The 25,054-nt window shown below is 33.3% G+C and overlaps 3 protein-coding genes across 3 annotated transcripts; all 3 read right to left on the bottom strand.

Annotated features, from left to right (window-relative positions):
- Positions 1–812: 812 nt before the first annotated feature.
- On the bottom strand, positions 813–18,107 carry LOC128158506 (alpha-L-fucosidase-like). Its single transcript, XM_052821378.1, has 8 exons — positions 17,711–18,107; positions 6,243–6,349; positions 5,734–5,861; positions 4,049–4,182; positions 3,632–3,729; positions 3,351–3,483; positions 2,932–3,102; positions 813–2,689 (listed from the first exon to the last, which is right to left on the bottom strand). The coding sequence occupies exons 1-8, from the start codon at positions 18,067–18,069 to the stop codon at positions 2,446–2,448; spliced, it is 1,374 nt and encodes a 457-aa protein (XP_052677338.1). The 5' UTR covers positions 18,070–18,107; the 3' UTR covers positions 813–2,445.
- Positions 7,274–11,498, bottom strand: LOC128158507 (uncharacterized). Its single transcript, XM_052821379.1, has 2 exons — positions 11,199–11,498; positions 7,274–10,796 (listed from the first exon to the last, which is right to left on the bottom strand). The coding sequence occupies exons 1-2, from the start codon at positions 11,496–11,498 to the stop codon at positions 10,128–10,130; spliced, it is 969 nt and encodes a 322-aa protein (XP_052677339.1). The 3' UTR covers positions 7,274–10,127.
- On the bottom strand, positions 13,404–17,685 carry LOC128158508 (uncharacterized). Its single transcript, XM_052821380.1, has 6 exons — positions 16,677–17,685; positions 16,103–16,177; positions 14,773–14,847; positions 14,577–14,633; positions 14,162–14,236; positions 13,404–13,733 (listed from the first exon to the last, which is right to left on the bottom strand). Exons 1-6 carry the CDS (start codon positions 17,050–17,052, stop codon positions 13,729–13,731), a joined length of 663 nt encoding a protein of 220 aa, XP_052677340.1. The 5' UTR covers positions 17,053–17,685; the 3' UTR covers positions 13,404–13,728.
- Positions 18,108–25,054: the final 6,947 nt, after the last annotated feature.

A 25,054-nucleotide genomic window follows, 5' to 3' on the forward strand; every position in this document is an offset into this window, starting at 1 on the left:
GATTCAACTCTCTCTCTCTCTCTCTCTCTCTCTCTCTCTCTCTCTCTCTCTCTCTCTCTCTCTCTCTCTCTGACATTTTGGTCACATATCGAATGATTACAAAATCATTCTTGGTTTTGAAATAGAGTGAGCTCATTTTCAGGGGCATAGTCATGATTTAGGCCCTTCATTTTCACAGTTTTTTCTCTCTCTTAAACATCATTTTAATCAAGACATTTCATGGAACACAAGATTTGTATACATAAAAGAGAACTCGGTGCTTTGTATATCTCGCTTATAAATCAATTTCTGACGTTGAAATTTCGTTAGAAAGTAGTACATGTCAGTCTTTGTATACATTGTAAAGGACAAACAAAATTTGAGCATTTTCCGCTGAAATCGGGAACTTGTCCCCTAGCTTCACACCTTTCCTTTTCAACTCAACATTGTAAAAACAATAAACAAAACAAAATTCAAAGTAGATAAAGTTTGCATAAATACTGACAAACATAGAATAGATATACGATTCTTCCCGATAATCCATTTGTCATTTCACTTCAAAAATATTTACGCAAAGAAAACCAGTTTAAACATTTGTAATTTATTTAATGTTTGTATTTGTAGCAAGCAGAGAAAGAAGTTATTTAAATATTCGAATTTTTTACTCAAAATTGTGGAAAAGATAAATCTTCGAGAGAACGTCCTGTATTGTTGTTTAGCATTTCAAAGGGCCATCTGAAAACACACTTCTAGCTTTTCAATCAGATATGTTTTTCATTAGTGGTTTTTTTTGATAAATCACCAAGAACTTAAAAATTTAAGAAACAACCAACCATGGACACCAATTTTATTCGACATTTATTTAGTGTTGCATTTCACAAAACGAGTACAAAAAGTACAAAACGAGGAAAAACAATTAAATACTAATCACATAACAATGGAACAATTTTGATTTTCTTAACAGAAAAGTACGGGCCACAATGTTTTAAGAACGGTTTGGTATTTTAAATTCACAAAAATACATTTCAGCCGGTGTTACTGATTGTCATTGTCATTGTCATTGATAATTTGATATCACATTTCTAGCAGCAACTATTTGTCTGAAAATCTATAATTTAAAAAAGTTGATATCCTTTGATTCAATGCTTAAGTTAGCAGTTTTCACAATAAATGCACCTGTATACTACGAATCGCCATAACCCAAGAGTCAGTCTTTTTAAGACCTACAGAACCAAGACCAACTCTTCGTGTCTGGTGATGGTTCTCTACTGCTCAACAGAACACAGTATATTCCTTGAATACGAGGATGATCAAAACTATAAATTTTGGAATGTACGATCTATTTATCGCACAAATTTTTATCTTATACTTACTTGGAATTAATTAAAGGAAAATGAAATCATTTTTCTAGTATTATGATATTATCAAATACGGCTGGGGTGATCAAATCCAATAAAACCGGAAGGGTTTTATGATACATTTAATCCCTCCCTGACCGTATTTGATCACCTCATAATTCCTTATTACTTATATTTATATAATTTTCAGTAATTGTACGATTAGATGCTCAAAAAATCATTGATGAAATGTGGATTATACAATACTAAATCGATTTGTAGTTTTATCACAGACAAAGGCACTGGAAATGTAAATATTAGGTAGTAGAAGACTAGTGGAACTAAATAAAAACAAGCAGACGAGAAACCGAGAAATAAACCCAAATAAAAAAATAAAATAAAAAAAAATAAAGAGGTCAGACGTATACGTACGTAACAAAATGTCATTAATTTCATCAAACATTTATTGGAATGTACAAAAATAGGAACCATCAGCTATAAGAACGGTCTAGCTTGAACAGTTGTTTTTTGCGCCAACGCAAATTCCGGACTGTCGCCGTGTGTAGCTTCTTTTGGACGAATTTGAAATTCTCTTGATAAAAAACGTTCAAATTTTCAGCAATATCATATAGCTCAAGATTCATGTCACATAAAATCATCACGTAATATGGCAAAATAAGGAATTACTTTATGGTTATCTTGTCAACAATTTTGAAAATAAGAATTTTTCAGAATATACGTGTGAAAATATAATGAATGACCATTTCAATGGAGAGAAGTAGAGACAAATATTGTGTAGCTTTACATTATTAGAGAGAAGACCTTGAGAAATTGAATTCAGAAAATTGTTTTGTAAGTGTCATCTCAACATCAGTCTAAACATCTATAAAGAAAAACTCCTCTTATTTCACAAATCTGATTCTTACATTTCGCCAGATGCGGTGGGGAATGGCCAAATATTGGCTTTTGCTATATATAAATGGAAAATTGAATGGCTACATTAGAAGTTTGGAAATATGGGACTAAGCGGATTTCAGAGTGAGTATTAAAAATATTTCATAGAGAAAAGAAGTAACAATTCAAGATCTTCTCATGTCCATGTCTATTGCACCACTTCCATCCATTACGTCTATTTAAATGTTAGCTTCACAGCCCATGCCCACAAGCAAGGCATTTCCTTGATATTGTGGGGTGGGATCGTGACCTTGATGCCAGTGCCACTAGTTTCCCAGGTCAAGGTCTTATTGCTTCCCACCAAGGCGACACCAGACATGGAGCTTCCACTGACGGCCCCAAGAACTAATTCGTTGTTGTCGGGCCAGTCTACGAAGTAGGCGTAGGCTGCTTTCTTGTCCGCTTTTGGAGTTGTGTACCTGAAAGAAAACAACAGGTCTCCGATTTATTTTACAATGTGTAAGTTGATGTATTATTATTAGCGTTATCTATCAACTAAAACTATGCAACACGCACCGTGAATATTTGTTATATATGTTGATAGATATAATTATATAAGTAATCTTGGGGAACCAATTTTTTCTTGTATCATTACATGCATGGCTAACGGATTTATACGTACGTACAGGGCATATAAGAGACGTTCAAGAAAGCAACGTACCAAACTTTGGGTGTGACTGTGTCGTTCTGATGGACCCAGGGCTGAGTGGCGTAGATACCCTCTCCATTCACCTTCAACCAGGACCCAAGCTGGCGGAATCTTTCTTCGTAGATTGGGGAAAATGTTCCATAAGCAGTTGGACCGACATTTATAAGAATATTTCCTCCATAGCTTAATATGGAAAAAAAATGGATAAGATGTATTTTGACATTTTGACTTCGAAGTAGATGAAAGTATATATTATGGTACATGTATTAATCATCGACATTGACGTGCTGTCATTTTGGAATGAATATTAATATATGTAAATTGCATCACCAAAATGTTAATTTTGAAAGCAACCATCTATTTATATCTAAAGTGCAATTTTTTTTTTAAATTGACGACGTCATGGGATGTGTCATGTGTATATCTATCACCTGATTGTCTTGAGCAAAGTTTCCAGCAGTTCTTCCATTGAAAGAAAATCGTCAAAGCTAGCATCGCGTCTGAACCCCCACGATTTGCGATCCAAAGTCATGGCATTTTCCCACTTTCTCTTTTGTAACTTGCCTTGTGACGAACAATTGAAAAAAATGAAATACTAGTACTAGTGATACATTTTACATTACGATTGGCGTGAGTTCATAAACGATATACATGTAGGTAAAACGATCCTCATTTTAACCCCCACCCCCTTAAAGGATGTTGACCGACTTACCGGGATTGAATTTGTCCTGGCAAGTCAGAAACCCCCCGTGTTTACAAGTGGCATCAGAGCCCCATCTGTCATTGACAACCACGGAGTCCTTCACAGGGCTAAAATTGAGACACACAAATTATAAACTTTCAAAACACACATGGCACAATGATTTTTTTTTCTTCTCTGAAGTCGTTAATTGTATATTTTTAATATATCTAATTCTTATTACCAAATGGGTTTCTTTTTTTTCACACAGTTCAAGAAGAAAATTTCAATAAAATATATTTGATTGATTTACAATTTACTGCTTTGGGATTCAAGATTTGCTGGATTATAACTTTAGGTTTTGTAAGTTCAGAAACTACTGCGATATGGAAAAGGTTACAGCAGTATTTGACTGTATGTATGTATGTATGTATGTATGTATCGGTGCACCTGTCGTTGTAGAGCCAGGCCAGGAAGTTGGTGGCGTTCCAGTAGGAGCTGAGGGCTTCCCAGTCTCCGTCCGACCAGATCACGTCCGGTCGGTACATGTCCACGATCTCGTATAGCTCGGCCATACCCTTCTCCTGGACGACAACATGTAGAATGTTACCATACAGGGTATATTATAAATAACAAGTGAACGAAAACACACTGAAAGAATCATGCCTAACAAACAACAATACATCAAATTAAAAATTACATTGAAAGATTGAAAACAACACATTGATTTGATTTAAAAACATTAAAAATAAAAAAAAACATTCATATAAGGGACGAGTAACCCCCCCCCCCCCAATCTTAATCGATGTACACCAATTTATTTGGATCGGTTTACCATAAAATCGTCAACTGAAGAATCATTTTGATCATTTTTATCTCGACAAGAAGTGGGAAAAAGTCAACTTCATTCCGATTGATATTATTTTTAAGCACCATAATTGTATACTAGAAATTTAACCTGTTGGTGAGCACATCATTTGAAACAAGCACGTGCAAAGTTTGAATCTTCAGTTACATGTACTTCAGGCCGAGATCAGCAGCATGTAATGGCGGCCAGTTGCAGGCCTCGGTGATTTTAAGCATACGGGCAAAAATATTTTATACCCTGATTTAGATGGGGAGCGACTTACATGACTCTGACACAGGGGATAATAGTTTACATGAAAAACATAGCTGATAATTTTCACAAGTAGAAGAACTTTATGATCCAAAGCTCGTTTGAAAAATGAATTTTTTGTGGACTTTTTGAAGGAAAAACAATACACATTATGCTAAGCAACATATATCCAAAATACCGGTATTAAATCGGTATTAATGTGACCTTTTTTAAATCACGTATAACCGTAAAAAATACACAATTCATGCATGCGAAATAATTTCTGGTACGTTATGTCAGATATGAGTACAATAGTTATATGAAATGATGTGTTTCACCTTATTGATTTGATTTTTGCTAGCCTGACGATAACTAAAGATTCAAACAAAATAAGTTTCGATTGTTTTAAAGTTAGGTTAATTCCTTTTCCGAGCAATGAGGCCCATAAGGCCGGTTCTTATCTCCGGCTTCGGTGGTGCCAATTAAGCGGATGAAAGTCATTGACTCTCCCTAGATGGAATACCAGTCCATCAAAGCTTAACTCTCAGCGTGAGTCTGTACTCAATTTCAGCTAGATGGACTGAGACAATGTAGATAAAGTATCTTAGAAACATGTTAACAAGAGCTTGGACTTTGGGTAGTTGTGTCAAACAGCACTGTGAAGTAGACCTGTCTATTTCATTGCTGGCCACTCAGCCATGGCTCTTTGAAATCAACAAGATTTGTCTGGTGTTTGAGCTAAAACTACGCAATCGGTACATACTTTGCTTTAAACCGCGTCATTTTTAACTTGTTTGGTCGCAAGAAATAGATAGCTACGCCCTACTGAAAGTCCAAGGTCTTGTTAAAATGGTTCTATCTAACGACACAACACATGCACAAGCGACCACGTCGGGGCTTGAACCATCGACCATAGAGTTACTGGCCTAAATTGACCAATGAGCCATGTGCTCGATTGTTGACTAAAATGAATCATGCTTTTGTAATCAATGAATCGGTGAATGATAATGTTCAGATCAGTTGATTGACAATGTCCTACCTTGACAAATCTCTGTGTTGTGTAATTGTTGGCTTTGTCTTGAAGATACAGAGGATTAAACCACTCAAACAGCGAGTGATAGATCCCAAAGTGAACGTCACTACCGGCCAACAGGGCATATATGTATTCTGAAAGTTAACAAATGTTTTTATCATCCTTGTTAGCGATTTTAATTTTGTAATAATATTAACAGTATAAAAGCAAATTAATTGCATTAAAAATGAGGATCCTACTATTTTATGCTAATATCATAATAACAATAAATGTACAACATGTCTGGAAAAAAAAACACTTTTCTCGATAAACTGAAGAAACACATTCGGACACGACGGACACTTACACTTATGAGTTAGGAAAGTCGGGAAACAAACTCAAACAAGTTAGAAAGCATGATGTCATTTCTGGAAGCTCTCACTGATGTATACATGTATATGAAACCATGATACGTTTTTGGCCTAAGTAACACATGAGCAATAAAGGTCCTTTTTTAAATTAGCGAAACCACGTACTTATGAGGTCCTTTTTGGGACCTACATCCACAGAATTCCAGTTAAAGGAGTACTTGGATGGATACATGGTGAACCCTTCGTGATGTTTGGTACTCAAAACAACATACCTGCGAGAAGATTGGTAAAATACAATCCACTTAAGAAATTAATATCATTAAGAACGTTTGTGGATTCTTTGCAGTTTAAGTACACTTAATTCGAAAAAAAAAACTACATTTAAAATCGTTAAATTACGTTTAATCTTCTAACAATTATTAGGAAAACAATACATTGTATATCTCTCAAAAATGTTTTTTTAAGAGGCAGTCTACGGTAGAACCATGCAAATGGCTATCAATGGGAGTATATCGAAATTTCATGAGACTTGGCACAAATACTCATGATAACCTAACTTGATTATGATGAGAAGGATTTTGATTTCATTACATCAGTAACCATGGAAACGGATGGCACTTGGGTTTTCCCTTGTTCTATTTATAGAACTTTTGAGAAATCAGACAGTATGCAAGTCTTTTTAATTTATTGGAAATATTACACACTGCAATTGAATGAAACTCATTTCTTCACATTGTGAAAACCCATAGTAATTCTAAATAATAGGAATTTAAATTTCTAAACACAATACACAAAGATATGAGGGCCTTAACTTCATGAAAATACTGAAATTTTACCAAAATTGACCTATTTGCACTAAAACCTGCATAACTGCCCAAGAAACGCATCAATTAAAATAATATTTTGTCAACTTAAAGAGTCTTTACTTGTCTTTAATCTGTTTGATGGAATTTGGTTGCAAATGAAATTCAGTGGAACTATCGGGGTGGGGGGGTGGGGGGGGGGGGGTGGACATGGTGCACTAACACTTAGAGTAGGTAAAATGCTCTTACATAATTATTTAGATTTTCTCGCCAAATAAAACAACTGAAGAATTAAATAGTCTTAAAATGATTAAAAATTAAACACTCATTATTACTATGGATTGCCCTCAGTCATTTGGGGGGGGGGGGAGAGAGAGAGAGGGAGGGGGTGCAATTGAAAGGAAACTTGGACCATTAAGGTAGAGCTTGCAATCCAATACAATTTGAATCTGTTGAGTATTGTATACATGTCATATATCATTATGTCCAGGAAAAAGAGCTCTATTATTGTAAATGGTTCTAAATAATATTGCCCTATCTTGTTTGAATTATTTGCTTAATTCACTCATGCAATTTTAAGCCTTGTGCTAAAATGTATCTATAATTTGTTATCAAGAATGTGTTTCACCCATAAATAAATTTCTCGGAAAACTTACCGGTATGTGATTATATGTTTTCATTATGAATGTTGTGTGATAATGACAAATTAACTTTGATAATTTAAAGATTGGTTTCTTAATTTATGAATGGCACTATCCTATTACAAGAGATATTATCCTTAAGGTGGTTTGGGACACTTCCATATTGTTACATATTGTTTATCGAAATAAACAATAAAATGATGTGTAATTACATATTAAGTACTCACTAGTTTCTTTCCCTATAATGTCACTTAACAGGGTAGCGCAGTGGGTTAGAGGGTTTATTACAAATCTGCAAGTCATGAGTTCAAATCCTGCTTGGGCTTTTACAATTTTTACCTCTCCAAATATTTTTAAAAGCTATTTTCCAGTTAAATATTGTAAAATTTGAACATTCTAAACCGATGTAAATATTTGATTTATAACATACATTAATCCATAATAATATTGACAGATGTCCCATACCACCTTAATTTATAAAAGTATCCACTTTGACATAAAACTGTACAATAACAATGGATTTCATGTTACATGTATTCAAATTTTTATGAGTGTACATATCAAACGATTCTTATTAATACATATTTTTAAGCAAAGTTTACAACATTAGCATATTGATAAGATGATTTTTGAGAAAAAAAACAACAAATAACAATCTTTTAACTTAATATATAACCTGTTTAATATTCATGGATTATTTGGTATAGTAATGAACGTTAAAAAGTACATATAACCACCTGATATGAAAACAAAAATGCCTACATGTAACACTCGTTTACAAGAAATACTTGAAATGAGCCTTTGATTCAAATGGAGCAAAAACAAAGACCAAATTACTCCTGACCAGTTATTTACATGAAATATGACTAGCCATTCTTTACAAAGCTATGCAATAAAATATGAATAGAGACCAATTTCAACCTTCAATGAATATATCAGATAGAGAATTTCAATTTCAGAATAAAAAATACAAAATTTGTGAATTGAAATATTCATTATTCAGCTACTTAAGAATAATAGATAGAGATGTGCAATTAATTTAAATTAAGAAAGCTATCATCACCAATTAATACATGTGTCCCTATTAGCCAAATAACAACATCAATAATACATGTAGTGCTATTAGTCAAATAAAATCATCAATTTATATACATGTAGCACTATTGGACAACTATTATCAATTAATACATGTATCACTATTGGCCAAATAACAAAATCCATTCATACATGTAGTGCTATTAGTAAAATAAAATCATTAATTTATACATGTAGCCTTTTTAGACATCTATAATCAATTCATACATGTAACACTATTAGACAACTACATGTATTAGCATTAATAACCAAACAACATCAATTCACACAGGTAGCACTTATCTATTAGTAGTCAAATAAAATCATCAATTCGTACATGTAGTGCTATTAAACAACTATTATCATCATACATGTTGCACTAAAAGCTAAATAACATCATCGATTCCTACATGTAGCACTAATAACCAAACAACATCAATTCATACATGAAGCACTATTTGCCAAATAACATCATTAATTCAAACATGTAGCAATTTTAGACAACTATGAACATTAATTTATGTATGTACGTTTCACTATTGGCCAAATAACATCACCAATTGATGTACCGCTGTTAGCCAAATAACCTCATCAATTCATACATGTAGCACCATTAGTCTAAAAACATCATCAATTCAAACGTATAGCACAATTAGCTAGCCAAGTAACATCATCCATTCACACAAGTGCTATAAGATAACTTTTATAATCAAATCATTCATAAAATGCCATTATCTAGCATACATCCTTAATTGATACATGTAGCCCTATTAGCCAAATAACATAATCAATTCATACCTGTACCACTATTAGTCCAAACATTATCAATTCATATACATGTAGTGTTAATAGAGGACTAACATCATTATTCATACATGAAATGCTATCAAAGAAATGACAACATCAATGTTTTTATCAAACTTACATTATCAATTCATTCTTGTAGCTCTATTAGACAAACAAAATTATCAATTTATACATGTAGACCTACTAACCAACATTCATACATGTAGCACTATTGGCCAAATAACATCATCAATTCATACAAGTGACGTTAGACAAAATTTATCATCAAAACATTAATGAAGTGTTATTATCTAGCTTACATCCTCAATTGATACATATTTATTACATGTTTGCCTATTAGAGGTCTAACATAATCAATTTATACCTGTAGCACTATGTATTAGACAACTTACATCATTCATACACATATAGTGCTATTAGAGGACTAACGTCATCAATTCATGCATGTATCACAATTAACCAAATAATATCATCAAGTGACTATGATACTTCATTGGAAACTTTAAATTGAAATTCTAGCTGGCAAGAGTTTGAACAATAACTTAACTAAAAAGACAAATTCTGATTTTCTATACATCAATACTAAAAGTATCAACATGTATACATTTACACCAGTGTGACAGTACATGTATCAGGAAATTGGATACCATTTCAAGAATAACAGATATCAGAAGTAATCACCCTCACATTCAAAGTGAAAGAGTATTTCCTATACAAAATTGTTCTTAACCAAGTGTCAGTTCAGAGACAATACTGGATAATACTTGGCTACGTTCAACGGCAACAAGATCACTGATTACATTTTGAAGATCTTCATCATTTTCTGCACTTTCCTCGCCTTTCACTATGTTGGATACTTTCTGCTTTTTCAAACATAAGTTTCCAAAGAAGCTTCTAATCTGTTGAGGAGAGAGCCATTCATCTGGAGAAAACACTCTGTTTCCCTCTCCATCTGTTTCAGATCGCATTTGTCTAGAAGCTGTGTGTGGACTTGGTTTTTTCCCCGTCTCTTCTCCATTTCTGAACAAGGCAGTGAGGTAATTTCTCACCTTTCCAGAAAAGCGGGATGTCTTTTTTCTTCGTTTTAGAGCGTAGCCATGGCTTTCACAGAAATATGTTGGTTGTTCAAAAACCACTGGGACAGATGAGAGAATTTGTTGATTAAGTCGAAGTTCACTGCACTGTGCTGACCAAAGCCTTTTACTCCTGTCCTCAAGGGTGTCCAACTGCTGTTCATCATAGACATGCTGACCGACAGAAAGGTGTTGGACAAGTTGGTTCTCTTTCCTAAATACTTTGATGCAGTCTGGATCAATGCAAGGAAAATGGTCCTGTTGTTTAACTCCTTGAATGGTAGTTGGCTTTGGGTCTGGCTGTTTCACTCCAGAGAAGACCTGAAGAATACCAAATGCATATAGTAATTTATAAACTTGATAATACCTACACCCAGAAATAACCATATACCCCAGGTATTAAAAATATGTTTTGTATTCTTAAAATTTGACTATATTTGTTAAAAGAATCAAATAAACATGTAAAAGCAATTTCCTGAGTAAAATTCTAAAGCTATTTTGCAATGGCACATCCTATAAACAGTTTTTAAGTTACTGATTTCACTCTTATTACTAACACTGATATATATTATAGGTATTCTAGAAATGTTAAAGCTGAGCATATTAGACTACTATTAGTAACAATATGTACTCTAATATGCTGCAATTTGACAAAATGTGTCATTTTGATGCAATCCATCATTCATAACTGTAAAATGATTGAAATAATTACAATGTACTTACCAAGTTCTCATCTTTCAATAGCAACTTTTCTGAAATTCTAGTCATATCTTCTGCTGAAATAAGCTTTCCTCTAAGGCCATATGCTTTATATGCCATCATTCCATCATTTTGAAAAATGAAATTGTTATGCTGTGATATCTGGAAGGATTTGAGCTGTCCAGAAAGCACTGGTGTTTGGGGTTCAGCTAAGAGATCTACTACTGAGATGTAGGTGTTTCTGATGCCACCATGACTTTCAAGTGCCAACTTCATCTGTTTAGCATTGAGGATGTCATTACCTTTATTCACATAGTTCAGCATGTGAAGTCTGCAAGTTCCAGTCCTTGAGTCACACAGGTCCTTGCCTGATTGAGCTTCGCTAAAATTGTACTCCTTTATAGATAATGGCAGCTCATCACGGAATTTCCACAGGTAGGACAGCATTGGCAATGCATGATAGCATCCAGCATTATCTGATCTAATATATGCATCCCTTAGATGTGGATGAAGAGACTTTAATGTCTGGAAAGCATCACCAAAGATCTGACTCACCAAGTGCCAACCCTGCTTTCCTTCTTCAATGAGATGAATCATAGAAATAATGTCAAACTTGTTACTGTTGTCAATGTCATCTGAATGTGGGTGACAGATAACAGCACAAATCATGTGCCAACTAATGCCCTGCTTCCCAAACCACTCACTCTGTGTCTCACGGAAAGTCTGGGGCAAGTACTTCATGGCCCAATCGGCAATTATCAACACCTCATGTGACTTCAAGTTTTGGAGAATGTTCCTTTTACACAAGTCCTGATTAACATTCCTGATTAAATGATCCCTCCACGCCCAAACTTTCTCTGCTGACACCCCAAAGTCATGTTTAACTTCTTCCCTTTCTTGGATGCTTGGAAAATTTGTACTCTCTATTACGGTATGAATTTCGGTTCTAACACTGTACATGATGTCACAAGACTCACAGGTACCAGTGTGAGCATGCTGGCACTCTTCTTCCGACAATGCATATTGTATACAGTGTTGAGCACAGTCACTTTCAGGTCTGATGTGACTTCTAAACCAACTCTTTAGATGCAGCTTCAAAGTGTCAATCTTCCCTTTAAGTTCAGCTATTCTAATCTCTGGAAGTGCAAGATTTGACACAATCCTCTTCAAGGTATCGATGCCCTCTAGACCATCATTAACAAAGTTGTCCAAACCATGAAGAGATTGAAGCTGAGAGGCTGCACATGCCTTGATAATTTTGTAAAGAGTTGCCCTGGATGGAGAAATTAGAGAATTCTCCTTGCAGTAGTTTTCATATGCTGTAATAAGCCGAGAAGCAATCATTGTTCTAATCATCTTTGGAACTTTCACTGTAAGGCCTGAGGATCCAAATCCAACAACTTGAAGATAACACGGAGCAGAAATGAATTCAATAAAGTGATGAATTTTCTCCTTTGAAAGGCGTAGTCGGGATATTTTTGGTGGAGCTACATACTGTCCAGGTCCAAGGTGTGTTGAAGCGTACTTTCTTGCAGCATCAATTTTGTAGATAGTCAATCCTTCAATAAAAGTCTGAAGCTCTGACTTAGTGTACATTCCCACAATTATGGACAAAATCTGTATCTTAGTTGTGTAATCTTCAGCTTTTCGGTAAGCTTCTACAACAGTCTCTGTGAGGGGATCTTTAGGTCTGGGTTCCTGATCTTTAGGTTTTATGCTTTCCAAGACATCCTTCATCAAGAGGGAGCCCTGGGATGGTGCAATGCTTTCACAAACATATTGGAAGGCAGTACGAGCTTGACGTATGTAGTACATTCTCGTTGAATACTGAAGTTGATCAAGATTCATTGATGGCTGTGATTTTAAAGGGGAGTACTTTCCATCTGATATTAATTCCATAGCTTCATTAAAGATTTCACGCTGTGATCTTTCATCTTTGGACCAATCAGACCCCACAGTTTTCTGAGATGACAGAAGATCAAAATCTAAAAATAAATATAACAATAAATATATATATACCGGTATATTCCTTCAAATATATTTATTCAAAGTATTAGACTAAACCCAGCTGTTGGATACACGCATATATATACATTTGAAACATTCAATTCTCTATGAACTTTTTCGTGATGTCACAATGATCATAGCATGCGCTTATCTCTTGTCGCTTGGATAAACATAAAATCTGGATAATTTTAACAGTTCTGAATGATTTGTCTTTTTCAAACGTAAATATAAGTAATATACAGCAATGTTAAAAAGTACACTGGGATATGAAAATGAGGAAAGAGGGTGTGATATAATGGTGGAAGGAAACTTACATTTTTCATCAGAAAAGTCATTTGAATCATCATTTAATTTGTAGAATTTAAAGTACACAATCTTGCGCAAGTTCGTAAATTCAAAAAAGGGTTTTTTATGTTTTGTTTTTGATTTTTGTTTTTTTCATGACTTAAAGAATACCATAATAACATTGCATGTTTTTCTTTCTTTTTTTTTAACAGTGTAAGTTAACAGTGAATGACTAGGTGCTGTATTTCTTATTTGTTATTTTTCATCCTGATTAATGAAATACAATGTAAGAGTTAAAGCTCCCAAATCACTCCGAATAAATCTTTTACATAAAATTCATCATGAGTTCACCGTTCACTTTGTGCTTTTGCTTCAATTGCGTTTTGCATTCGCTCAATGCGAATTCCATTTAGAGTTCGCTAACTATTCAAGTGGAAATGTATAACGCTTAATGGACTGTAACTGTAGTCATCAGAATCAATCGCTGCACAAAGTTTTATATTTATCAGGCAAAGGGTTCTCAATTGAAAGATAATGAGTGCAAGATTTACTTCCTAATACACTTCTGTATATGAGAAAGCTTGCAGACAAAGCGGTTCTTAAAAATTCACAATATTGCTTTCTGGGAATTAATATAATTTTAACTTCATATAATCAGAATATTTTTATCTGAGGGGCACATGTATTTGTCGTACCCGAATCTGTTGTCTGAGAGCATGGTGCACTATCGCTTTTGGTAATTTCTGGAGCATCAATTCTTCTATCCGTGTCTAAAAATAAAATTGAAATCTGTATGTATATATCCAAAATAGCAAATTAAACTTTGTCTTTTCAGTTTGTACAAGTCATACTTCACAAGGACCAATTTGTGATAGGTCTTTGTATTGAATCTTGAGATTTATATTCTACATGTAATTCATAACTGCACAGCTACACCTGTACATGTTGCATGTGAACATGATACACAATGTTTTTTTTTCTAAATGGGTTGGGATCACCCCCCCCCCCCCCCTCCTTCCCCAAATAAGAAATATTTTTCAGGTATGTGCTATATTATAATATATGAAATAAAATATATAACAGAGCATTATGCACTTGATATCACCTTACCTGATATTTCCATACTGTCTTCAGGCACAAACAGTTGCCTTTCATTCTCTTGGTCCTCTGAAAGAACGAAAAAAAAGCTCACTTAACCAATGTATTATTCATTCAAAATGATGATCAGCAACAAAACAGCCACAACACTAGACAATACAAATGATTCTATTAAATTGTAAAATATAAAAAAATTTCTATGTTATACCTCTTGGGTGAGAAAAAGATCCATCAGCATCCATTGCTTCAGAATCTGTAGTTCTCTCTAATAAACAGCATATTTCTACAAAAAAGTACATGTAGTATATATAATATAATCTATTGTTATATTCAGTAGTATATTCTCACTATATAACTCTATATAGACAAATAGTCAATAACTGTAATATAAGCTCGTCCGAAAAATATTGACCGGTCAATATTTTTTTGATATTGACTGGCTAGGAATAATATCTAGAGAACATTCCCTCTATTTCAAATAATCGCCTCTGATTTGTTGATTCGTAAACGATGACGTAAATAACTCTTCGCGACTCCAAAACAAGGTGACGTCATAATAGACAGTCAGTCAAGGCAAGTAAACAACGGACGCGCAATGCGACGGTTTGCTATCATAACGGATATAAGGATTTGCGAATTACTGTGAAGTAAAATCAGGTAGAACATCTGTATTTTAATTCTTCCGGTCGGCGGAATATCACCAGTGACCGTTTTATGCTGAGGATATTTTGGAAATGAACTTTGCAGAAAATTGAATTCGTGAATTCTTTGTTGAGCTGAGAAAATTACGGCGATCTGTTTTCAATTACTTTCTTAAATTTTGGTTTGTTTCTTCATATAACAAAACAAATGTTGACTGTGTTTTCGGGCAACATTGATTATATTAGCCCCCTTGGGACAAAAATATTGCCCTCCGCTTCGCGTCGGGCAATATTTTGTCCCTCGGGGGCTAATATAATCAATGTTGCCCTCAACCCCAGTCAATATTTGTATAACAGTATATGTAATCTATATAAATCTTATTTCTGATTTTCATACACAATATCTAATGTACATGTACATATACAAATATCAATTGGATATCCCAAGTGTTGATTAGTTGAACTCTATTGACATATATTATGATATAACTAAATACAAAGTGTAGACGATTAGAGATTTTGATCCAAAAGATATTGTTATTATCAGTTATTCTAATGTTGTCCAGCTAAACAAGTTTTCAGTATGAATACAAACTAAGAGCTATCTTAATGATAAAAAAACATTAACCCTTTGAAATACCCATTGATTTTATAAACCTTTTTATGTGTCAATCTGTGTTATTCTCTTAAATACTTCAGTGAGAGAAGCAGGTCTGGCATACCCCCCCCCCCCCCTTCAATATCTTTGGTATGAAAATATCAGACAACATTTGTTTTTACATGTAGTACTCCTCAACCCCTTTGTATTTATATTTTCTGTTTCATATATAATGTGCAACAAAGTTTTATGAGTTGAATACATCATAATAATTCAGTCAATCAATGTAAGAAACACACCTTTCAACTCCTCCTTCATATCTGCATTATTCTTGAAACAGTGTTTATGCTTCTCGATACATCTTCTGCAAACACCTATTAATGGTAAAATTCCAAACATTATTCTGATGTATCGATGCATTGATTTTCCTTAAAACATTGGTTCATTTGCTGTTCTTTAACAGAGTTTTTGTTCATTTTCAAAACAATAATTTATCAATGACAACAGATAAGAAAATTGAGATCAAGCATGGGTTTAAAATAGCACTAATTCATTCCTTGAATAAAAAAAATTGTTTTCAAATATGTGTGAGTATTTCAACAAGTAAATTTCAAATTTAAAACACTTTAACACTATAAAAAATGTACTGTGCATGTACATATTTTCCATAGAATGGCATAGATAACTAATCAAATGGGGGAGGGGGGGGGTAGTTTTAAACTGATTAGATATTGACATGATTGATATGTATTGATACATGTAGTAGATCCTAGCAATATTTACTGGTACACATAATTGGACTGTTATATAAATATTTTTGGTATGTTAAAAAATATGCCATTACCGTTTACGCAAAGGCGAGGGTTTTCTTACCAGAACCAGTGGGAACATGTGTGCTCAGCTTCATCCATATCTCTCGGCTTTGAATGAATGTAATACCCCTCGCGACTGTGCCAGATTGAGATTTGTCATGTAGTGGATGACAGCATGTTCTCCTTTTTCTTTTCCATTGAATCCCAAATTCTTGCCTGTGTTTAGCACATATACGTCCGCTGAACTTTGACAGCCTCAGCCCATGCACACCAGCACGGTTAAGAATTAACAATGGTTCTGGTATGTGTGCAAAATCTGACTCAGAGGTACATTTAAAAAATCTCAAGTGTGCTGAAGTCTCTTTCTTACAGTCTTGAAGTATATAATCTGCTTTCTCTTTACAATGTTCACCAAAACTACATTTCAAACCATCCATCTTGTTGACATCTGCTTTCTCCAATCATTCTTCTTTATCTTCTTTACACGAGAGTTCCACAAAGGGAGATAATTTAATCTCTAGAAATTCGGAATTTAAACACCGGAAAATAAGCTTAATATTTATTTGCAACCAAATTCCCATTCAGGTATATTTCTTTATGGATAATTCTATACTTTTAACCAAGAAGTTCTAAATTTAAAACGTTTCTTGGGGTTTTATATCCTGCTATGAGAAGTTGTGGATTTTGGACATTACCTATCTTATTATAATATTTGATCATCTAGCTTAAAATCAAAGAGTGAATTAACAAATATTTGCGCACCAAATCAAAGGTATTTGTATCAGATGTTATGTGAATCTGACTCTAGGTATGATTAAACTCTATTTAATACTTAAATGACTATCTGAAATTAGCCTTATTCATGCATGAAATTTATCATGAATAATGAGCTAAAAATAGAAATGGTCTTATCTGGGGGATTTCGGTGGTGCAGATAAATTTAACCATGAAAATTTGATAAAATAGACAATATACTTTAGATATATCCAGATGAACTATGAAAATTAATCTTCACCCTTCATTATAAAATTTTGATTTTGCATGGTTCTATCGTAGACTGCCTCTTAAGAATAAATTACACGACTGATCACTTACTTAACACCAGATTTTTCGATGATATCGACCCATTTAAGTGGGTCGTAAAATTCTGCCTTGAACTCCGCTGCAAAGTCGGCATAGGTGAAGGTCGGTGGATAATACTGTTCCATGAACTTGACAATGCCTTGATTTGGTTTAGCGGTCTTCCACCAGTACCAAAACCATTCGCTGTAGTAACTGGGTACCGAGTAAACTCCCCAGTTGATAAACATGCCGATTTTAGCATCATCGTACCAGGCCGGTAGAGGACGGGAGTCTACGGATTTCCAGTTTGGTTCATATTTCACGCCAAGGCATGTCTGAGAAGATAATGCCACAACAAGGAGCAAAACGACAGGCGTATTTATTGAACACATTTGTATTTGTTTACAAGCAATGTGTCATGTGATTTCGGATAGACGAGCCCGATCTATATATTAGTATCGGGTAGGTTTCGTCCCGAGACGATTTGGCCTACTTTCGGGTCGAAATGTCCCTTTTCATTATGTGCCACTGCAACGTGTACACGATTCTTAATATTTGCAAAGTGTGTACCATAGTATAGAAAAAGAAATTCTTTGTTAAGAAAGTGCAAATTCAACGAACCAACAATTGCCTGTTACCTACGTTGAAAGAAAGACTTATAATTCACTTTAAAATTCCATTGCTAAAGATATACGTTGAAGTTTGATGACATATTTTATTTATAAATTATTTATTATTTATTAATTCTTCTCTGCTGAAAAATGGGTTTAATCAAAATTGAAATTTATTTGTAAGTGATTCTATAGTCATGGTTTTACAGAACATCGATATTTCATTTTATTACTATTTCATATTATAGTCTGTCTTACAGTATTCAAGACTCCATGGTAGGGTTATATCGCAGATTAATGTGATGTCATCATTGATTATATCCGTGCTAATTACCGATTTTTAAGATCGTTCATTTAGCCGTCGAGTATATACCTGTATGTAAAAAATAATTTGCACTTGTCCTATGGAATTGATTATAAACCACATGTATTTTTAACGTTTATATTATCATTTTTTTTTAAACTACATGACTTTGTATATAGCATTATATAATTTGCATATATAGAAATATTTTGTGAATCCGAACACTTCATGTACTAATCCCATGTAGTACAAACTCTGATACTTATTCGCTCCGTTTCTCTTTATTGACTTCATTTACTAATATTAAGTGAAATAAATAAAAAATTAACGGACACCTATTATATGAATGATAAATTGATTAAAAGCTAATCAATTAAACTTAATTAAAAGGTGTCTGAACTTACAATCATTATTCAATTTACTTAACTTTAGATTTCATTAATAGGTTAGGTGACAAGATTGCTTCCGTGTGTATGTTACCAATTTAAGTAACCTGTATAATATATGATTTAGTTTCCGCAATTGATAATCAAATCTTTGAAATATTTTCATAGTTTACTTTTCAATTTATCTAACAATTTCCTTTTATTTATTTATTTTGTTGTTGTTTTTTTCTTTTTTTCTATTTTTTTTTTTATTTTTTTATTGGCATAAAGTACGTACTTCCTTTTCAACAACAGTATTGTCCTAGTATTTTCATTACTGAGAAAAATGAAGTGCAGGTGACGCCATAGGCATGGAAGTTCTCTTTGTAGATTGATTTGAAGTGATTTACTTGGAGTTTTCCATGTGGGGTTCTATGGCAACAACACTCCAACTGTACCCCAATGTCGCGGACTATATATAACAGCAAACAGCCATGAGCATTTAAATATGAGTCCCGTAGTTTTAAAAATAGACGCGTACTTTCTTTTTATTTAAAAATGTTCCGTCTACAATTATTTTTTAGTGGGTCACAAAAGTAACTTTCTTTGTATGATTGTTTATGTTGTATGTAATTTTATTCAGTTAAAATCCTAATTCTGTCATTTTATGCTTTAAAAAATAAAACCACGAAGATTGCAATTGATATATTGGAAGGAACGATAATAAAACAAATATTTTTGGAATGGAAGGGACAACTCGTGCAAGCACGCATTCGTCATGTGCTAACACTAGAGCGTTAAAAAGAAATGATAATTCATGTTTTGTCATCTTCATGATCCTAAAAAAAGATTTCTTTGTAATCTTAATAAGTTTTTTTTAATTAATATATTAATGGTTGAAAAGACATTCATGGTTGCTTAAATCAGTTAAGAACATCTTTTTCTCTTAAGAAGGTGAAATATAAGCTTTAAGGAAAATCTTAGCACTGTAGGGGTTTTCTAAAAGTAGGATTTCTTAACGTTCGTTCTATCTCAGGTACAGGTGCGTGTGACGTTTTGGAGTTCTGTTAAATAGCTTTCCTAACAGCATCTCATGTTCACGTCAGAAAACGAAACAAAACAAAAACAAAAAAGACCAAAACAAATAACAAAAAACTCCACACACACAAAAACAACCCGAAAATGTGTTGTTCTCTCTCTCTCTCTCTCTCTCTCTCTCTCTCTCTCTCTCTCTCTCTCTCTCTCTCTCTCTCTCTCGCTCTCTCTCTCTCTCCGAAATAATTTATCAATTGACAGATTTTGATTGACAGATTTTGATTTAACGAAAATGTACTGTAGATGTACTCTGGGGTCAAAAATGCCACAATGGCACTCTAGTATTATTATCCACCATATTGTTTAATTAATTCTTTGTGATTCAATGATATCTATATTACAATGTATATATTGAGTGCCGACTGTATTGAATACCGCCTGGGGAATCTTGCAACGCCATAATTGTTTACTTCTCAAGAACTACAAAGTTCAACCAAATTTGGCTCTAAGCAATCTTAAGTAAAAAACAATTTTCATTTTAAAACTAAAATTTTACAAACAGAAATTTCAATCAGCTTTACATGTATTCTTTAACATTTAAATTGAAATCGCCGCGTAAATGATTCTATCGCTAAACCTTAAAAAGCATCGGTTACTATCAAACTTCAAACTTCATTGTAGTATTCAATACACTAGCTAAATGGATTGAACCTTAGTGAATTTATTTAATGTAATTGACTAGACGCTCTCAAATTTATCATGGAGATATTTAGGAGTTTGCCCTTCTGGTTAGCCCAATGCCGGTACACGTAACTACCGGAAGGTTGAACTACTCCAAATGCTTGACAACAATATCGAGCCGCCATAGGGTCTTTCTATATGAGATACCACAACATCTTTAAGAAATCTTACTTTACCATTTTCAAACTTGCTTATTTTCTACATGCAGTCCAATCTTTGTTATTCAAAACAAAACAATTATTCAAATTTCTTACAGATTGGTCTATTACTTTAATATTTTGTGCACAAATTTTTATGTTGTGTGTTCTCTTGTTATCTGGAGATATAGAAACTAATCCAGGTCCCTCTGCTGAAAACTCTCTTGATATTATGCATATCAATATAAGAAGTATAAGATAGACTCCTTATTCTATCTAGTTCAAGATTTTGATGTATTATGTTTTACTGAGACCCATTTGGATGTAAATATTAGCAATGACAGTCTAAACATAGAGGGATACAGAACTAGCTTTAGGAAGGATCGCAACTCCTATGGGGGAGGTGTAATGATATAATATATTTCTGACTCTATAGTTGCCTCTCGGAGGTATGATTTAGACCCCAACGGTACAGAAATCTTATGGATTGAAATACCACATGCTATTGAGAATCTTTTTATATGCTGTGCATACCGCCCACCAAATTCTAGTAGTACTTTTTGGCAAAAATTTTCATGGTCGATTGAAAGAGATTATGATATCTCTTCTAACATCATAGTTATAGGCGAATGTCAATTTTCTCAACCTTATTTCCACACATGAGATCCACACAATTATGAACTCGAACAACTTAACAAATACAATACATACACCTACAAGGATCACTGAGTATACATGCACTTTAATAGATCCTATTCTTGCAAGCAAAAACATCAAAATCCACGATTCAGGTACTATTAGTCATACACTCAGTGACCACAAAGCAACTTATATTTATATACATCAAAATTCAAATGTAAATATTTCATACAAAAGAAAAATTTGGGTCTACAAAAATGCAAACTTTATACTACTTAACAATCTTATTAAAGAATGTGATTGGAGTAATATCATTAATAATACAGATAACATAAATACTGCTGCAAACAATTTTACACATCAATATATGTCTATCATACGCAAATGTTTACCAGAAAAAAAACTGTTACTATTAGGCCAAATGATAAACCCTGGATGGATTCACTCTTACACAAAACTATACGTATTTGAAATAGGTTGAGAAAAAAAAATCAGAAATCCTGCAAAGATTCAGATTGGTATTTGTTTCGAAAATTTAGAAATAAGGTCAACAACATGAAAAAAATGCCATTTCAAATTATTATGAAAATATTGATTCCTATTTGAGTGATGCAAGTAAAACCTCTTTTGGAAGTTAATGAAAGATGTTTTTCCACACCAAATCTACGACTGAAATACCACCGATGCATTACACAGACAATAATGGCACTGATAAGTTTGCATTCTCAGATAGCGATAAGACTGAACTTTTAAATACATACTTTAGGGTAATTTCTAATTTAGATAATAACAATAAGGACATACCTGTTTTGCAACACAAGTGTACAGACAATTTTTCAAACCTTGTCATTCAAGAACACGAAGTTTTTGACATTTTGTCAGTAATATCTGTTAATAAAGCAGTAGACCCTGACAGTATAAGTCACAAAATGCTCAAATCCTGCAAAGAAACTATTATTTAAAAAATCTTTGTGTCTTCTATTAAACAAATCACTAACATCTAAGACTTTTCCTGACTGCTGGAAATTGGCACATGTAGTTCGCACATGTAATTCCTTTATTTAAGAAAGATGATCTATCTATCACATCAAACTACAGACCTGTGTCATTGCTGAGTTGAATTCGTAAAATTTTTTGAGAGAATCTTGTTTAAACATCTATACAATTTTTTACACTCCAACAACTTATTTTATAAATATCAGGCTGGTTTTCTGCCTGGACATTCAACTGTTTACCAACTTTTAGAAACATATCATTCTATTGTGAAAAGTATTGATGATGGTAATTACTGCTGTATGATCTTTTGTGATCTTTCAAAAGCTTTCGGCAGGGTCTGGCATAAGGGTCTCATTCATAAACTTAAATCATATGGAGTCTCAGGGCCAATTCTTGAATGGTTTATTAGCTACTTAAGTAATAGAACACAGAAGGTTGTGTATAAGAACTAACTCTCTTCCAGTCAATTCATAAATGCAGGTGTCCCCCAGGGCTCTGTTCTTGGCCCATTATTGTTTTTACTCTTGCTGAAAACATGAGATCAATATGTAGACTTTATGCTGATGATAGTACATTACAACAGTGTTCAAACAATATTTATGTCATAGACGATAATCTTTATTATGATCTTCATGTACTTAAGGAATGGTCAAAACAATGGCTTCTAGAATTTAATCCACAAAAAACAAAAGTTATATTCTTTAGTTTTAAAGATGTTGAAAAATTTCCTAATTTGTTATTTGAAGATTGTACTTTGGAATATGTTTCACAACACAAGCATCTAGGAGTATTGTTATCTTCAAAGTTGGTCTAATCACATAGACAACATTGTTAAAAAAGCTTACAAAAAACTTGGTCTACTTAAAAAACTTAAATTTACTGTATCAAGAGATATTTTAGCACAAATATATGTATCATTTAGAGGACCACAACTAGAGTATGCTGGTGAAGTTTGGTCTGGATGTACCAAATTTGATATGGATAAGCTTGAAAAGGTTTTACTATATGCAGCAAGAATAGTTTCAGGTCTTTCAGTCATAGCCTCAAGAAAAAAAGGATGGGAACCATTAATAATGAGACGAGACCGCTTTAAATTATCTTCTATGTTCAAAATTCATAACAATCTTGTTTCTTCTTATCTAAAAGATATAACTCCTGTAATTAGAAATGTCACTTCCAACTATAATACTAGAAACTCCTCAAACTATTCTTTGCCTAGATGTAGAATAGAAACTTTTAACAAGTCATTTTTCCTGACACTATTCGTAAGTGGAATAGTCTGAAAAATAATACCAAGGAAGCTACTTCGTTAAATATTTTTAAGAAATCACTACAGAGCGATTATACAAAACCTCCTACGTATTTCTCTTTTGGTAAAAGATTCTTAAATATCATTCATACATATTAAGGCAAAATTGTGTTCTCAATTGTGATCTTTATCGGTGTAACATTATAGCCAACCCAGTGTGTTCATGTGGAAGTTTAGAAGATGCACATCACTTGTTCTTCGTTTGTAAAAAATATTCATTATTAAGACAATCATTTATATATAATCTTTTATCACTGAACTTTTTGAATATAATTGATGTACATTTGTTACTTTGGGGTGACAGAACTTTATCTTATGATGAAAACATAAAAATATTTAAAGAAGTTCATACATTTATACAAAAGTGTGGTAGATTTAACTAAGATTTTAAATTATTTGCATAAAATTCTTATCCATCCTAATCCTAATTCTAGATTCTGTATTTCATTAAATGTACAATAACTGTTATAAATGTTAACTGGCATTGTATGGCATTGTAATATATTATGTACAAGGAGAGGACATTCTAAGTTTTTGGAACTTGTGTCCAATCCTTTTGGCATTAGTCAATAAAATATGTTCAACTCAACTCAACTCAATGCTTGACAACAGCATTACAATCAGACCTTTCCAGCAAGACCACATTCGTCATGGTTACAGGATATTACGTAAATATTCTAATAATGACCATTATTATCTTAATCATCGTAACAAGCATAAAAACAAAGGTCATTAAAGTTGATTGCTTTTAGAAGGATGGAAGGTCAATATTTTTCTTCTAAAGTAGATTTACTTTATCATGAAAGAAACTTTATTAAGGCTACTAGTTACAAAGCCATGCATATTCACTTGATGAAATGAAAAATGTAACCAGCTAAATAGGCAGTAGTTTTAGTGCGTTATTATTTCCCTAATGACGAGAAAGGAAGTCTATTTCTTTTTGTATCCTTGGTAGTTAAGAGTTGATGATTATAATGTATTGAAAACCCTTGGCTAGTGAATAACGAAACTTTCCGAAACCGAACCACTCTTTGGATACCCACCATTCTTGACTCTGCAAGATATATTTGAAAAGGGCATGAAGTGAGGGTTAATGTAAATTCAATAACTGCGTGTTTATCAAGTCAGTAGAAAATTTCCTCAATGAACTTGAGAACAGATATTCTTAATTCATGAATGAAAGAGGGCGTAGTACCCAGTAGTTGGTGAGTTAGTTTTCTTCTGGAAAACTGCTTGAAAA

Source organism: Crassostrea angulata, chromosome 8, assembly GCF_025612915.1.
Source record: "Crassostrea angulata isolate pt1a10 chromosome 8, ASM2561291v2, whole genome shotgun sequence".
In the NCBI taxonomy this organism is placed as follows: domain Eukaryota; kingdom Metazoa; phylum Mollusca; class Bivalvia; order Ostreida; family Ostreidae; genus Magallana; species Magallana angulata.

What these genes read in the sequence shown, in the direction of transcription:
- LOC128158507 (XM_052821379.1), bottom strand. Translation starts at nt 11,498, where the DNA reads ATGCTGAACTATGTGAATAAAGGTAATGACATCCTCAATGCTAAACAG. An exon ending in TATTGAAAGATGAGAACTTG is followed by an intron (nt 10,797 to 11,198) that starts GTAAGTACATTG and finishes GGTATTCTTCAG; the next exon opens with GTCTTCTCTGGAGTGAAACA.
- LOC128158508 (XM_052821380.1), bottom strand. Translation starts at nt 17,052, where the DNA reads ATGGATGGTTTGAAATGTAGTTTTGGTGAACATTGTAAAGAGAAAGCA. An exon ending in ATCTTTTTCTCACCCAAGAG is followed by an intron (nt 14,634 to 14,772) that starts GTATAACATAGA and finishes TCGTTCTTTCAG; the next exon opens with AGGACCAAGAGAATGAAAGG. An exon ending in AGACAGTATGGAAATATCAG is followed by an intron (nt 14,237 to 14,576) that starts GTAAGGTGATAT and finishes TTTTATTTTTAG; the next exon opens with ACACGGATAGAAGAATTGAT.
- LOC128158506 (XM_052821378.1), bottom strand. Translation starts at nt 18,069, where the DNA reads ATGTGTTCAATAAATACGCCTGTCGTTTTGCTCCTTGTTGTGGCATTA. An exon ending in TCCCAAAAAGGACCTCATAA is followed by an intron (nt 5,862 to 6,242) that starts GTACGTGGTTTC and finishes GTTAACTTTCAG; the next exon opens with AATACATATATGCCCTGTTG. An exon ending in CCAGGACAAATTCAATCCCG is followed by an intron (nt 3,484 to 3,631) that starts GTAAGTCGGTCA and finishes GTTCGTCACAAG; the next exon opens with GCAAGTTACAAAAGAGAAAG.